General features: G+C 45.9%; 1 protein-coding gene across 1 annotated transcript in view; it reads right to left on the bottom strand.

Annotated features, from left to right (window-relative positions):
• The window catches only part of SHCBP1 (SHC binding and spindle associated 1), a 349,542-nt gene extending 336,502 nt beyond the window's left edge, over window positions 1-13,040 (bottom strand). The window contains exon 1 of the mRNA XM_069607070.1: window positions 12,635-13,040. Within this exon, the coding sequence (XP_069463171.1) occupies window positions 12,635-12,917 (283 nt within the window). The 5' untranslated portion in view covers window positions 12,918-13,040. The remainder of the gene's footprint in view (window positions 1-12,634) is intronic.
• Window positions 13,041-13,654: the final 614 nt, after the last annotated feature.

Below are 13,654 nucleotides of genomic sequence, written 5' to 3'. Positions count from 1 at the left end.
CCCCAGAGCATGTGGAGAACATGATTATACAGGAAATAGGGGCTACCAAGCTCTCCCAGGGGTTCGCAATCGAGCGTGCACACAGGGCCCGGATGAGGAAACCGCAACCTGGAGCAATTATAGCGAATATCCTGAATTATAGAGAGAGAGAAGATCTTGGAATTCTTCTGGAAAGGAGGGACGATAATAAGGGCGTCTGCGACCATTACTGCATACCCGTATTACACAATGCTGGTGCAGAGACAGCGCTATAGCTATGTTGAGGTCAAAAAGGAGACTACGCACAGCCGGATTCAAATACATGCTTTTGTATCCCGCTAAACTTAAATCCTACATAAAGACAAAGCGCACTTCTTTGACACTCCGGAGGATGTGGCAACATGGTTGGACGAACACAGTTGCCCGGAACGAGATGAAGAAGAAGACCGGGAGGGACACGATAAGTGAATAAAAAGCAATGCATGATAAAAAGCGGGAGGAGAGGGCCAGGGGCAAAGACTGCAGAACTGATAGAGATAACATGGCTAGACTATAGTAGTGGGGAATGGTGCCATTTGAACATATTGGAATAGAATATAAACTGCAAAAAGCTAAATGGGTAGCTGAGTGCGCTTAATTGGAGGAGCAAAATAGGAGTTACAAAATGGAGGCAGCCCACCCCCCGGGAAGTAGAGCAGTAGGACAGCCGTTAAGGCAACATTTCCCTGCTAGGAGGGGGTTGGTGTGTAAATTGGGGCAGGTGGGGAAGTTGTAGTGTTTATAGTTAAGGGGAGTTTATATGGGAGTAAGAGCCTACAAACAATGGGGGGGAATCTAGATACGAACGGTACTTGTGGAGGGAGGAGTGGGACTCTAACACATCATGGGGGACCTTAAAGTATTCACTTGGAATGTTAGAGGGCTCAATAGCTATCCAAAGAGGAATAAGGTTATGATGTACCTACGTAGACAGAAAATAGACATAGCCCTGATACAGGAGACTCATCTCACAAAAGAAAAGTTGGAGGTGATCCGGAAGAAGTGGAGGGGGACCGTTGTAGGTGCAACATACTCGGCCTATGCTAGAGGAGTGAATACCTGGGTAGCACCGCATGTCCCATTCCAGCTACTACAATCCACAGTCGAAGCAGACAGGAGGATGGTCATTATGAGAGGGCTGGTGGAAAACAAAGAAATAAGTATTGTAAACACATATGCCCCGAATCAGGACATAGCAGCATACATTAGAACCCTATACAATAAACACTTCAACTGCGTACTAAACCCGAAAATTGACAGATCAGAATGCAAAGTAGGTAGACCCACCCCAGCCGCAAGGGCGCTGCAGTCACTATTAACAGAATTTGGATTCGAGGATGCATGTAGGGTGCGCCATCCGCAGGACAGACAATAGTCGCACTACTCAGCCCCACAAAATGTACACACCAGGCTCGATTATGTGTTTGCCATACATGAGTTAATGATAGAAATAACGCAGACAGATAAATTGAGGGTCCCATTGGACCACTCACCACTGACAATGGTATGGCAATACCGAACCGAGAGCAAGGATACCAACGTGGCGCCTCAGAGCAGAGGCTTTGAAAGATACAATATTTAGGGAGGATTTGAGAGAGGAAATAATAAACTATTTTGAGATCAATACTGGCAGTGTCGAGACAGCGGGTACACTCTGGGAAGCATTCAAAGTAGTAGTGAGGGGCATGGCCATAGCAAAATCCAAGGGACTACAAGGAGGTTTATTAGCCGAACTACAGGATGCAGAAAAAGCATTAGAAGCAGGAACAAAAAGAGGTGGCAATACCAAGGAAGATAATGAAGCAATACTTATGTTGCAACAGAAATGTGCTGGGCATTGGGAGAGATTGTGCAGTCTCAACTACAGAAAGTACATAGAGTGACAGCACGCATGAGGGGATAAACCAGGGAGGGCCCTAGCATGGTTATATACAAGCGAGACCCCTAGACCCACAATTAGAATAATAACTAAGGATAATGGGCACATAGTGGACACCCAGGAGGATATTAATCAGGAATTTGTAGACTATTACCGACTCCTCTACGGGGACAATGAGGGTAGTGATGAAAGGGAGATAATAGAAACACTGGAAGACATTGGTTTGCCGCAAATTGGTGCAGAGGAGCTAGATGCTCCAATTACTCTAGAAGAACTAGAAGAAGTGGTGGTGCAACTACCCATCAGCAAGACCCTGGGGGCTGATGGACTCCCAAGCGAATTTTATAAAATATATAGAAATGAGGTATTCTCCTCCCCCACCCCCGCTCCTGGAAATGCTAAATGAGGCAAACGAAGTGGGAAGGCTACCAGAGACCCTGAGAGAGGTGATCATAGTACCGCTACCTAAACCCAATAAGCCTGGCAATGACTGCGGTTCATACAGACCATTGTCAATGCTGAATCAAGATAGCAAGATACTAACAACGGTCCTGGCAAACAAAATGCAGAGGATCATTACTAAATTAATACACCCCGATCAAACCGATTACGTCCCGAATAGGAATAGATCTAATAACCTTAGACGTCTCCACTGGGTTATCGAACATGCAAATGAGGATGAGGGCGAAATGGCAATTGTATCATCATTAGATGCAATTAAGGCCTTCAACTCAGTCAAATGGCCCTGGCCATTATGGAATAGGACCAGGGTATCTCAGATGGATTAAACTACTATAGAGCGCGCCGCTGGCCAGGAGAGAGGTGGCAACTACCTCAAGATTTTGAGGTATTGGTGATGGAATCTGGGTTACACATGGGACACAATATAACCTACCATAGAGTGGTGCGGAGAATTAAAGAAACATGGCTTGAAACAATATTAGAAGACGACCAGCTGGACACCACCATAGATACAATATATGACATAGTCGAAGGAGGACATGAGATATCTAGACTATATGAGATGATGGTGTCTAAGGTGGGGAAGGAAGTGGTGAAATTGAGACAAGAAGAAGTGGGGGGCCCAATGAGTGATGGGATATGGGAGCGGGCCCAAGGATATCATAAAATGGTGTCAAGGAATGCGAGGTTACAGCAGATACAACTATATATAACCCACAGAGCCTACATGACACCCCAGAGGATAGCCAAATTCAAAAATACAGGACGACAATCATGCCCCAAATGTAATGAAGAAAACGCCGGAATGGTGCACATGTTTTGGACATGTCCAGTGATTGAGTGATTCTGGGGAGAAGTAGCACATAGGCTGGAGGAAAAAGGGATCAAGATAGTGGTGGACACAGCGTGGGCATGACTTAAGCATGTCAGTAAATTAAAAGACCAGACATACATACTAGCAAAACGTAGAATAGCTATTGGATGAAGGCATGCCACAGACCGAGAATAGAAGGGTGGTGGAAAGACCTACAGAAGTGGGCAAAAGCTGAGACAACAGCATGGCAGGATGCCAGCAATTCGGGAGGGGAGGAGTAAGCCGAAACCTTGATAGCCTGGAAACATTTGATAGCTACGTTATTTGGGCCCACGCAAGACCAGTCAAGTGAACAGGACCCAACAGAGACTGCAGGGGAGGAACCCCTACCACAAGACTAAGAATATAATATGTAGGAAAGTAGGCTTGAATGAGGGGAGTGGGGGCGGGGGAGAAGCAGTGGACAGGGGCGGCATAATGCAAAGTTAAAATGTTATATGCAAAAAAAAAAAAACGGTGTACACAAAGTTGTTATATCGCAACCCTTATTTTTCACTGAGTTTTTTGCTGAACATGTGATGGGGTGGGGGTAAGGTGTTGAGGGCTGCGGGAAGGAACCCCAAAATTAAAATAAAAAAAATAGTTTTCAGCCGAAAATGTTCTGCAAAAAATGGCGATGTAAGAAGATGGACTCCTTATGTGGAAGTTAGAGTTGCAAGCTATGCACTGGCTAGGCAATCGCCCATGGAAGCTCCCCGTCACTGGTTAATACTGGATACCAGGAGCTCCTGCTTATCCAATCCTAATTTCATTTCCTACATCACCAATCGTTCGGAAATAACACTAATAAAGCACAATATAGCATACACAAATGAACAATGCCTTTCCGTTTGCATCACATGTGAGAGTTTTGCAAGGCGCTATATACATTATCTCCTGCTCCTACGGGTAACTCTTGCTTACTGAGTGAGACCAAGTACCCACTTTTAGTTCATCAAGTTATTTCAATCCATGACACATAATTTACCTGCATACAATTTTATAACGTACGTTGGCTATTTTGCTGGTGCCACGACAGAGGGTAATCAGGTGAAAAAGCTATGCATTCAAAATAGAGTACATGCTTCAGCCCAAGGTAAATCATTATTTAGAAACCATTTGTGAAGGTTCACTTTTACACAAGCACATCTTTAGCAACCAAGGGTATTTATTTATATGGAGCACTCTAAGCAACATATCCAAAGGAAAGAAAGAACCTCTAGAGCAGCAGGGCCGGGAGCCTGTGCCAAGTCTCTGCAGGATCATAAAAAAGGAAGGAGCATGACAGTGCTGGTCCGAAAGAGTATTCCCAACTACTACCACTGTATATACCTGGAATCATTGCACCAGATAAGATTTAGAAGTTGGACTATTGTACTCCCTATTTTTTTTTTTTTTTTACATTAGGGAGTAAAATTATTTTTCAGTGTGTAAAAAGGGGACCCCATTCCCAGTGGACGTATTTTATAAGTGAAAACAAATGTTTTATACTACCTATGTATTTGCAGTTTCATAATGAGACATAATTCACATAAGGGTACATTACTACATCGTCAGATCAGGGAAGTAATAAATAGTACATTCTTCCTGTGGCCCTGCACGTATTATTGATCCAACCAGAATTTACATTGCGAGAGTCAAAGCAGTTGGAGAGGCTCCCACGTTACCTATTTTTTTCTAGAAGTATTTTTACTTCCCGTTTCTATTTTTAGGCAGTAAATGTGGCTGATACTCCAATCTGTATGGCTGCCTGGGAGGTAACCAGTTAAGTTTCACATTTGCAAACTGTACCGCCCTGGTTCTTGGATGACAACACAATTTACATAAAACACCAATATTTCAGTCTACCAAGCTTCCCATCCAGCCCCCTCCCCCATTGAAAGCTTTCAAAACTAAACATGGAAAAGCGGTTTCTCGCAACAACTGGAGCAATGTTATGTTAACAGGTGAGAACCTCGTTAGCTTGAAACCAACAGATAGCAGGAGCTACTTTCGGCTCCACTAGCCCAAATGGTGCCTTACAAAACATGCAGAAGACAATCATTTTGACTATTTGAGAATGCCATTAAAGAAGTATTAAGACTCATCTAGTACACACGTAATATGGACCATACATAATGGGCAAAAAAAGTTAACTACCATCTCATGTGGAAGTTGGATTTGTGGTGCTCTGTGTACTCGCGTCTGGTTCCCCAGCACTAGCGCCTGTCTAGTGGGTGATGCCTGACACCCAGGAGGTGGTTTTAGCTCTTGTTTATCTAATCTTAATTTTGAACCATTGGCTTGTATAGTTCCCCTAGGGGAAGAATTGCCATCTGGCAAGTGGTGGAAGCCATACCTTTTTTTGGTTTGTATTCATATAAACCATGATGCAGGTAATTCTCTTTAAGAAAGGATAATCATATCTCCCTTTCAGAAGCTCCATGCCAAAAGCATAGTGTACCCCAGTATCCTGCTGAATCAGTACTATGATCTGCAGCGCCTGCTCTCCCGTCGCACAGAGAAAAGTTATGGGATCACAGGTGCCCCATTGAAAGCAAGTCACTACAGTGTAGTGGATGCATTTAAAACATGCACCTCTGTTCCCAAACCTTGTAACTATGAGAATGAGTATCCTGGCGGCAGCTGTAAACTTTAAATATAAGCCATACTAAAAGGTATAGTGGCTGGGATCTCATGCCAGTGACAGCTACATCAATTTCATATAAGTGTCAGCATTGTGAGCCCAAGTGTATTCTGGTCGGACAGCCTGGCTCCAATAGGCAGAGCTGAAGACTAAACGACGGCGCCCTTCCTCAATACCTTTTTCAGGACTGGTACCTTTTGAGGAATAACACCCGTCTCCAGCTGGCCTGGAGAAACAAGTTATCAAATGGCACACCCATCCAAAAAGGACCAGCCTCACACCAGGGTGCTGCATACCAAAAGGCTCTTTGATGCTGACAAGGAAGGAGGCAGGGTTAGTGTACAGTCAGGGAGCTCTGCATAGCTGGAGGGGGATTTCACCATCATGTTTCTTTCTGCATCTACACCTCCCTTTCCTTCCCGTCTGTTGGAATGTACGTTCAGGTCCAATGCCCACCCAAACGATTTAGATTGAGAATATAACAGTGCATGACTGCACAGGGGCAGGGCATGCAACGTAGGAATAACCAATGTAGTGTTTTCCAAAAGTCATGTGAACGTAGGTAGGCCCCACTATAGAGCATGAGTGATATTAAAGCAAAAATGTAACAATGTGAATGTAGGTCCTAGTCACTACTGCGAGAAATACTGTGGTACCATCATATTTAAAGTGAGGCCTAGTCTGCCGCAGGCCATGGCAAAGGTAGCAGCGATGACATGGCAATGTGGACCAAATCACTCAATCTCGAGCCCGGGCAGGGAAACCAAATGTAGAGGCTGACAGGCCAGACAGAAAAAACAATTGTCTCGTGTCACAGGCCTGCGAAACCCGAAAGGAATGTGAATGGCAATGCACTGACACGGATGTGCCCATCTGCGAATGACTAACCATGGGAGCCGGGGCAGAGGTTCCAAGCTGCCAATGGTCCGGTCTAGATTTAGGACCCCATCGGTCCCCGGAAGAATAACCATCCCTTTTTGAACTGCCAGATGCCCACAAACAAGACCCTTCCATCCTTCAGAATATGGCCGATTAGTGTTGTCTCCAAGAGGCCCAGGAGGAACTCCTAGGAGGGGTAGCCTGGGGATAGTACGTTTTGACCGTATCCAAAGGGTCGCATGTACAAAAAAGTCCAAAAATGCTACCACCAAAGGTTCGAACACCAAAAGTTAAGTAGGTAAGTAAAAAAAAACAAAAAAAAAAATAATACAGGGGCGCCCCCCCCCACAACACACACGCTCACTATACTTTATAGTATAGTGAGCGGGGGAAAACCCCTACAGCCCCTGAACATTTTTTTTTTTTTTAAATTTTTAAAAAAAAGGGCCCTGCAGCACTGGTTCCCGATCACTGAAGTGAAAGGGTACTGGCGCCGCAGGGACTCAACATGAAGAAAAAGGGTAAGTGGGGTTTGTACGTGTGTTTGCATGAGAAAGGTGCAAACTTTTGGTGGTACGCACCTTTCTCGAACTTTCCGGCCACGGCAAAATCAGCCACGGTTGGATCACGTAGATCCGTGGCCAGTAAGGGGGATGGGTGGCGTAAGGATTTGTACTACGAGTAGCACAAGGTGAGGCCAACAAATTTAGCCCTGCGACAAAGAGGCACGATTGGGGCGTCTGTGTGTCTGGGATCGAGAGAAGCTCTTATTTATTGTAAAGGGCCAATTTGACCTCAAGATTATCTGCTGAGCTCATGTTAACGACCAGGTGCACACCACGTGACTAGGCCGTGAGGAGGGTAACATGTCATGTAAGCTGCCAATCAGGAAGCAGGGAACCAAGGTGATGGAGTAGAAGACCACATTAGAGGGCAAGGGTAGATTAAGGTGTGGCCAATCGGTCAAGGGACTATAGGAGACTGGTAGTATGTATATACCTGGTAGCCAATGAGGGTGGGTGGATAATACTATATACTGTTTGCGTCACAAGCGACCACTTTTTTATATTTAAACTACTTGTATTCGTTGAACTGACCCAGAGAGTGAGCACAGTGGCAGTTGGATTCTACGGCACCTTCCGTCACCTTTTTGCGCACAAAATAAATATTGTTTTCCTAGCAAAGAAGTGTACTAAGCTTTCTTGAGGATTGTTTTTATTGGTTGGTTGTCTGGAGGTTTACCTTGCATCTCAACTTTCTTTAGCACAAAGCACTTTAGGTGGGATGTCAGAAGGCAAAGACCACTTGGCTCAAGAACAGGGATGGGACTACTTAAAATAGGCTCTCTTTAGTCATATGTGGGCTTTAAACTTTAAAACAAGGGATTGCCCACTCCTCAGATTTATGTCTGGGCTTATGCTGTTTAACCTTGGCCTAAACGACCCCAAAGACTCATGCCAAAGCCCTGAGCAAAACACTATCCACCCTAGGATTCACACAGACCATCTCTAGCCCCACTCACTCTAAAGGCTGTACCCTCGACTGGGTTATTCAACACAACTGCTCTATCAGCCCCCGCCCCCTTATCTCACCACTACCGTGGACCGACCACCATAGCATCATCTTCAACATCATCACCTCTAGGAATCCTCAACTCCCCATTATCCCCCTCCCAGCGGCCCTCACGCGCAGCTCCAAACTCCTCACCCAGCACCTCAAGGTACCTGCCCTCCTCCCCCCTTTCGTCCACGACCCAAATATCCTAGCCAATGACTTCAAAAGTGTCCTCTCCCAGGCCGTTAACTTGGTAGTCCCTCTCTCACTTAAGAAAGAAAGAAAACCAAGCACTGCAATGCCTGGTTCACCCAGAACCTTTTACAGATGCGAGGGAAAAAACGAGCGGCACCGACTACCTGGCGCAACAACCCAACAGAAGCCGGCCAACTGACCTTCAAAACCACCTCCAAGTTGTACAAAGCCACCATTACCAATGCCAAAGCAACAGCATTTAATGCCAAAATTTCCACTGCTAAGTCAGGGAGCCGTGAAATCGTCTCTATATTTAGAGAATTAGAGACACCCACCTTCACCAATAGTGCAGGATGCATCCTGGTGCAACTCCATCCAATCCGCAATGCTCAATAAATTTGAAACCCTACAAGCCAAAATACTTCATCAAAAGGAGATCTCCAAGTTAATACCCCACAGTCAAAGCTCCAACCCCTTGTCCAAGCACCCCAACCCCTCTCCCCAGCTTGACTTCAAAGATGCGAGTGTCTCGGACGTCCCCTCTCTTCTCCAAACCATCAAACCCTCTAATTGTAAGGGGGGGGGGGTGTATGACCAGCACAAATCAAAAAAGACTGTGCTCCCTCACTAGCCCCCATCATAACAGCATTCATAAATGCCTCCCTTCAATCTGGCCAAGTCCCACAACATCTAAAGGAAGCCTGGGTACGCCCGCTCCTCAAAAAACCTTCACTTGACCCTGCCATCCCCACAAATTACAGGCCCATCACTACTGTCCCCTTCCTACTGAAAATTCTGGATAAAGCAGCCTACTTGCAAATACAGAAATTTCTAGAGGACAACCCATCTCCTTGGTCTTAGACAATCAGGGTTCAGGCCACGGCATGGAACCGAAACGGCTCTCCTTGACCTGAAAAATCAAATAGATGACCTCAGAGACGCAGGCAAACCTGCGCTCCTCCTGTTCCTCGACCCGTCGGCAGCATTTGACTTAGTCAACCACAAAACTCTCTGCCAGCATCTATCCTCAATAGCCAACTTCTCAGACAATGCCTGCAAATGGATAGAGTCATTCTTAAAACACAGAACAATGAAGGTCTTCTCAAACTCCTCCTGTGCCAACCCCAGCACCATCAAGTGTGGTGTCCCGCAAGGTTCCTGCACGGCCCCAACCCTTTACAACCTCTTCACGAGGCCACTCTTTAAAATCCTCGACTCCATGGGCATCTCATACACAAATTATGTAGAGGACACCCAGGTACTTATTCACTTGTCAGGTGAATACGCATCTGACAAGAATACTTTAAACTTCCTCAACAATTCAAACCTGGATGGCAGAAAACTAGCTTTGCCTCAATAGTGACAAAACCGAGCTCCTGCTGTTGGCATCGCAATCCACCTTAAACAAGCTGAACAAACAATACTCCTCCTTCGTCATTGACAATATCCCCATTACTGTTTCTCCATCCCATCAAAACCCTTGGAGTATATCTAGAACCAGACATGTCCATGCCATAACATCCTCATCCGGCTATTATTCAAAACTTATCAATGCTACCCAACCATTCTTGTCCCGACAAAACTGCCTCACCATCGCTACAGCCATCATTGGCTCGATACTTGATTATTGCAAAGCCTTTATTCATTGTTACCACTGCCAAGAATATCGCTAAACTCCAAACTGTTTAAAATAATGCGCTCAGAGCCACCACAGGCCTATCGCGCAAAGACCACCTTTTGGAACTCAAGACAAGTCCATTGGTTTCCTGTTAAACAAAGAATCATCTTCAAAGCACTGGCCCCGACTCACAAATGTCTCCATGACCTTGCTCCTCCCTACCTAACTCGTAGGATCATCAAACACCACCCCCCCCCTCGCAAAAACCTTCCATATCATAGTACTCTAACCTTTTGTGTGTCCCCAGGACCCACAAAGTACATGCGGGCAGCTCCAACTTCCCGTCAGTTGCCCCTACCGTCTGGAATGAGCTCCCTCCCCATCTCAGAGACATTGAATCCCACACTGTCTTCCGTAAGGCCATCAAGACCAACCTCTTTGTTTGATACACTAATACCAGCAATATACTGTAACTTGTAACCACTAATATATTTAAGTTCTTTTAGGGTGGCTTCAATGTAACCCTCAAGTAAGCCTCCTTAAGCTCTGATTCAGCACCTCGATGTCTGCTGTTTGTGCGCTTTACAAATAAATAAACTAACAATTTGTTTGGTTGCTGTTCGGAGAGCAGTCCTTTCCAAAGTCCTCCAGTTTTGAGGTGGAGACAGGAAAGCTAACCATCTGCATGGTGCATTTCAGTGTGACCTGCTGCTGGAGCAAAACATGTTCTGCCACAATGGTACTCAGGACGTCACTATTCTGAAGGACTCCTGCAGTTGTGCGCCAGCCTACCCAGTGTTGGCAGCCCAAGATCAAGAACTACTTGAAACCCTGGAGTGGGACTCAGAGCACCTGAAACCCAAGACGGCCAGGATCCCCGTGATTCTGTTGAATCAGAATTAAGAGAATTCAAAGCAACAGGAGCTGCCTTCGGCACTCATCGTACTGCAATCCTGCACATTTGAACCAGTTGCCACTGCACCGCGGCAGCCGAGCCCATAATTGCCTAGGCCAAAGCAGCATTGTTCGACCTTCAGCATACAAAGCCACTATTGGAACTTCTAGCCGCATCGCTAGTCAAACCAAACCTGGTGTTCTCCCCTCGAACTACACCTTCCAGCACAGCATTGAACCGACTCACTTTGCACATCCCATCCACCGAACTGAACCTGGTGAACTCCAGGATCCATATCGCTACTCCATCAATTCGAACTGCAACGGTATTCAGTTTGGCCATGGCTCGACATCAAATTGCCATCTCAGCTAAGACATTTGAGCCCAAATCGAACCATATGCACAGTGCCAAGAAGCCTGGTTTGCTTTAGTCGAACCAGCCAAGTAAAGCAAGAGTATTATTGATGGGTAACTGCCCCTCGGGCCAGTTTTGTAATCTAGCTAATTCGCCTGGATACCTTTTTCCTTCAAGAACATATCCTTTTCAAACTAACATTGTGGTTTTTATCTGCAGAGTGCTGCATCAGTCTATCTTGAATAAAATGTGTTCTTAGAGGGGTGGGTTTTTGTACTGTATTATATTTAGTTATTTTTGCATATGGTGTGTTAAAGTATATATATTTGTATAGTCCCCTGATTGGATATTCCTTAATGTTGGGTCTGTTTTACTTCGCCGTTTGTGTTACTACATCTCACATTCAATATAGCCTTCCCTCGGTCCACGTTAAGGCAAAGGCCAAGGAAGTATAGGTCCTAACTGTGCCCTTTTTACCTTTATGATTAGTTCACTCTTGTTTTGGCGAAATATGAGGTTCGAGTAGGTGGTTTAGGCTCTACTCCGTGTACTCCTTAAGGTCAAAAGTCAATTTGTCTCAGCCGATTGCCACTCATCCGTGTACCCATGTAGGTCAAATCAGAAGTCAATTTGTCACAGGTCATCACCAATGTGGTAGCCTCCGAGCACCCAGGCTTGTCCGTGCACCAGGACGCACACGACCTTTCCTTGGTCTACAACCATTACGCCTTAATTGGTCTGGCTACATTGCAAGCCCTATCCTTATCATATGGTGCGGTATAACCCCCACGAGTGCATCTGCTGCCATCATATGACACGGGCAGCCCAACATGGCTAAATGATGAGCCTGAAACCAGATCACACATAACACACGGGCTCTACCTACTCACGTGCACAGCAGGATAAAGGTCGGGAAAATCCCGATGGACCCCACAAAACGTTATGGTTCTCTTGAACGTAACCCCCCCGCCCCCTTCGGCTGTGCACCAGTGGCTACACACAACTCAATGAAAAGAGTATACTCAACTTTAAAAGCGCATGCGAGCATTTAAACACAGGAATAGGGTGTGCTCGTTTATGTGTTAAGATTAGCTGCTGGAATCCTAACAGTGCATTGACACGACAGCCCATGCCCATTGACACGATACATAACACAGCAGTCTGGGCATAAACTGCGTGTACGTTGCGTTGAGCGGTCACGAGGGGGTGGAGACAGCGTGTGCAAGTGTTTCTGCGCTGTCAATGTGGCGGTCTTCGCGGGCGCGTTAGCTTGCTGGTCTTGACAGAGCGCGCCACTTTACCTTGCTTCACATCTCCCAAGCCCCTGCTGTCGGTGTTATCTTCTTCACACGTCTCTATGTATTCCGTGGACACCACTCCCCCAACAGCTGCTTCTCCCGACTCCGGGACTTCCAGTTGCTGAAACGACTGAGGGGCTTCATCGATCTCGTTTTCTTCCTCGATCTGAGGTGCCAGGTCCCAACCGTCCAACAAACCGGGAGGTGCTTCTTCCTGTGCCAGTTCTAGTGGCGCCCTATCCTCGCCCATACTCACAATATTAGTCTGAGCTTCAACCGCCGCCATATTTGCTATTCAAATCTTCCCGGTTTGGACATGTTCCGTGACGTCAGAATTTCTCGTGCTATTGATTAGTGTTTTACTCCAGATCACTGGCACGTCATTGGCCCAACACTGAAAGGAAGGCCACGCCTTTGGCTGTTCGGATTGGTGGTTCTTTTATCTGCAGCAGAAGGATTGGGTTAGAGTTCAATGTTATGCTGGTTGATTGATGGTAGGCTGTCAGTTACTAGCGACTCTAGTCGACGTTGCATCGTTCAGCTGCGTGACAGAAATGATTGCGTACCTGTGGCAGATTGTATCACAAGGCGTTTGCCTATATTCGAGGGCCCGCCAAAATGTATGATTCGGGTATAGTCAGTGGTGGAAATGGAAAAAATCTGTGGCGGGAAAAATGGAAAAAATCTGTGGTAGGAGATCCCACAAGCCCCGAAAGTGGGGGTGAAGTTTTGGGGATGGGCGGGTGTCCGAGGAGGCGGGGTTTAAAGGGGGCGAAGCTGACAGGTCACCTCCGAGCAAAAGAAATATCCAAAATAATAGTTTAAAACAGTGCAATTTCTTTCATGCTGCTTCTTTTTCAAACTATATATTAATTCCACTTTAAACTACATCCATGGCACTGGTGCACCCAAAATATGTTATCAATTATCATTTATTCTGTAGTGGATACCATTAAACTGGTAACTGCTTCATAAAAATAAACCCCTTTTCCGTAACACTGCCGTGAAAGGCAGTGGCACGTA

The sequence above is a fragment of the Ambystoma mexicanum genome, chromosome 1p, assembly GCF_040938575.1.
Source record: "Ambystoma mexicanum isolate Mex_15411 chromosome 1p, UKY_AmexF1_1, whole genome shotgun sequence".
NCBI classification, from domain to species: Eukaryota; Metazoa; Chordata; class Amphibia; order Caudata; family Ambystomatidae; genus Ambystoma; species Ambystoma mexicanum.
The sequence above is the reverse complement of the archived record's forward strand: the minus strand, read 5'-3'. Positions and strand labels throughout refer to the sequence as shown.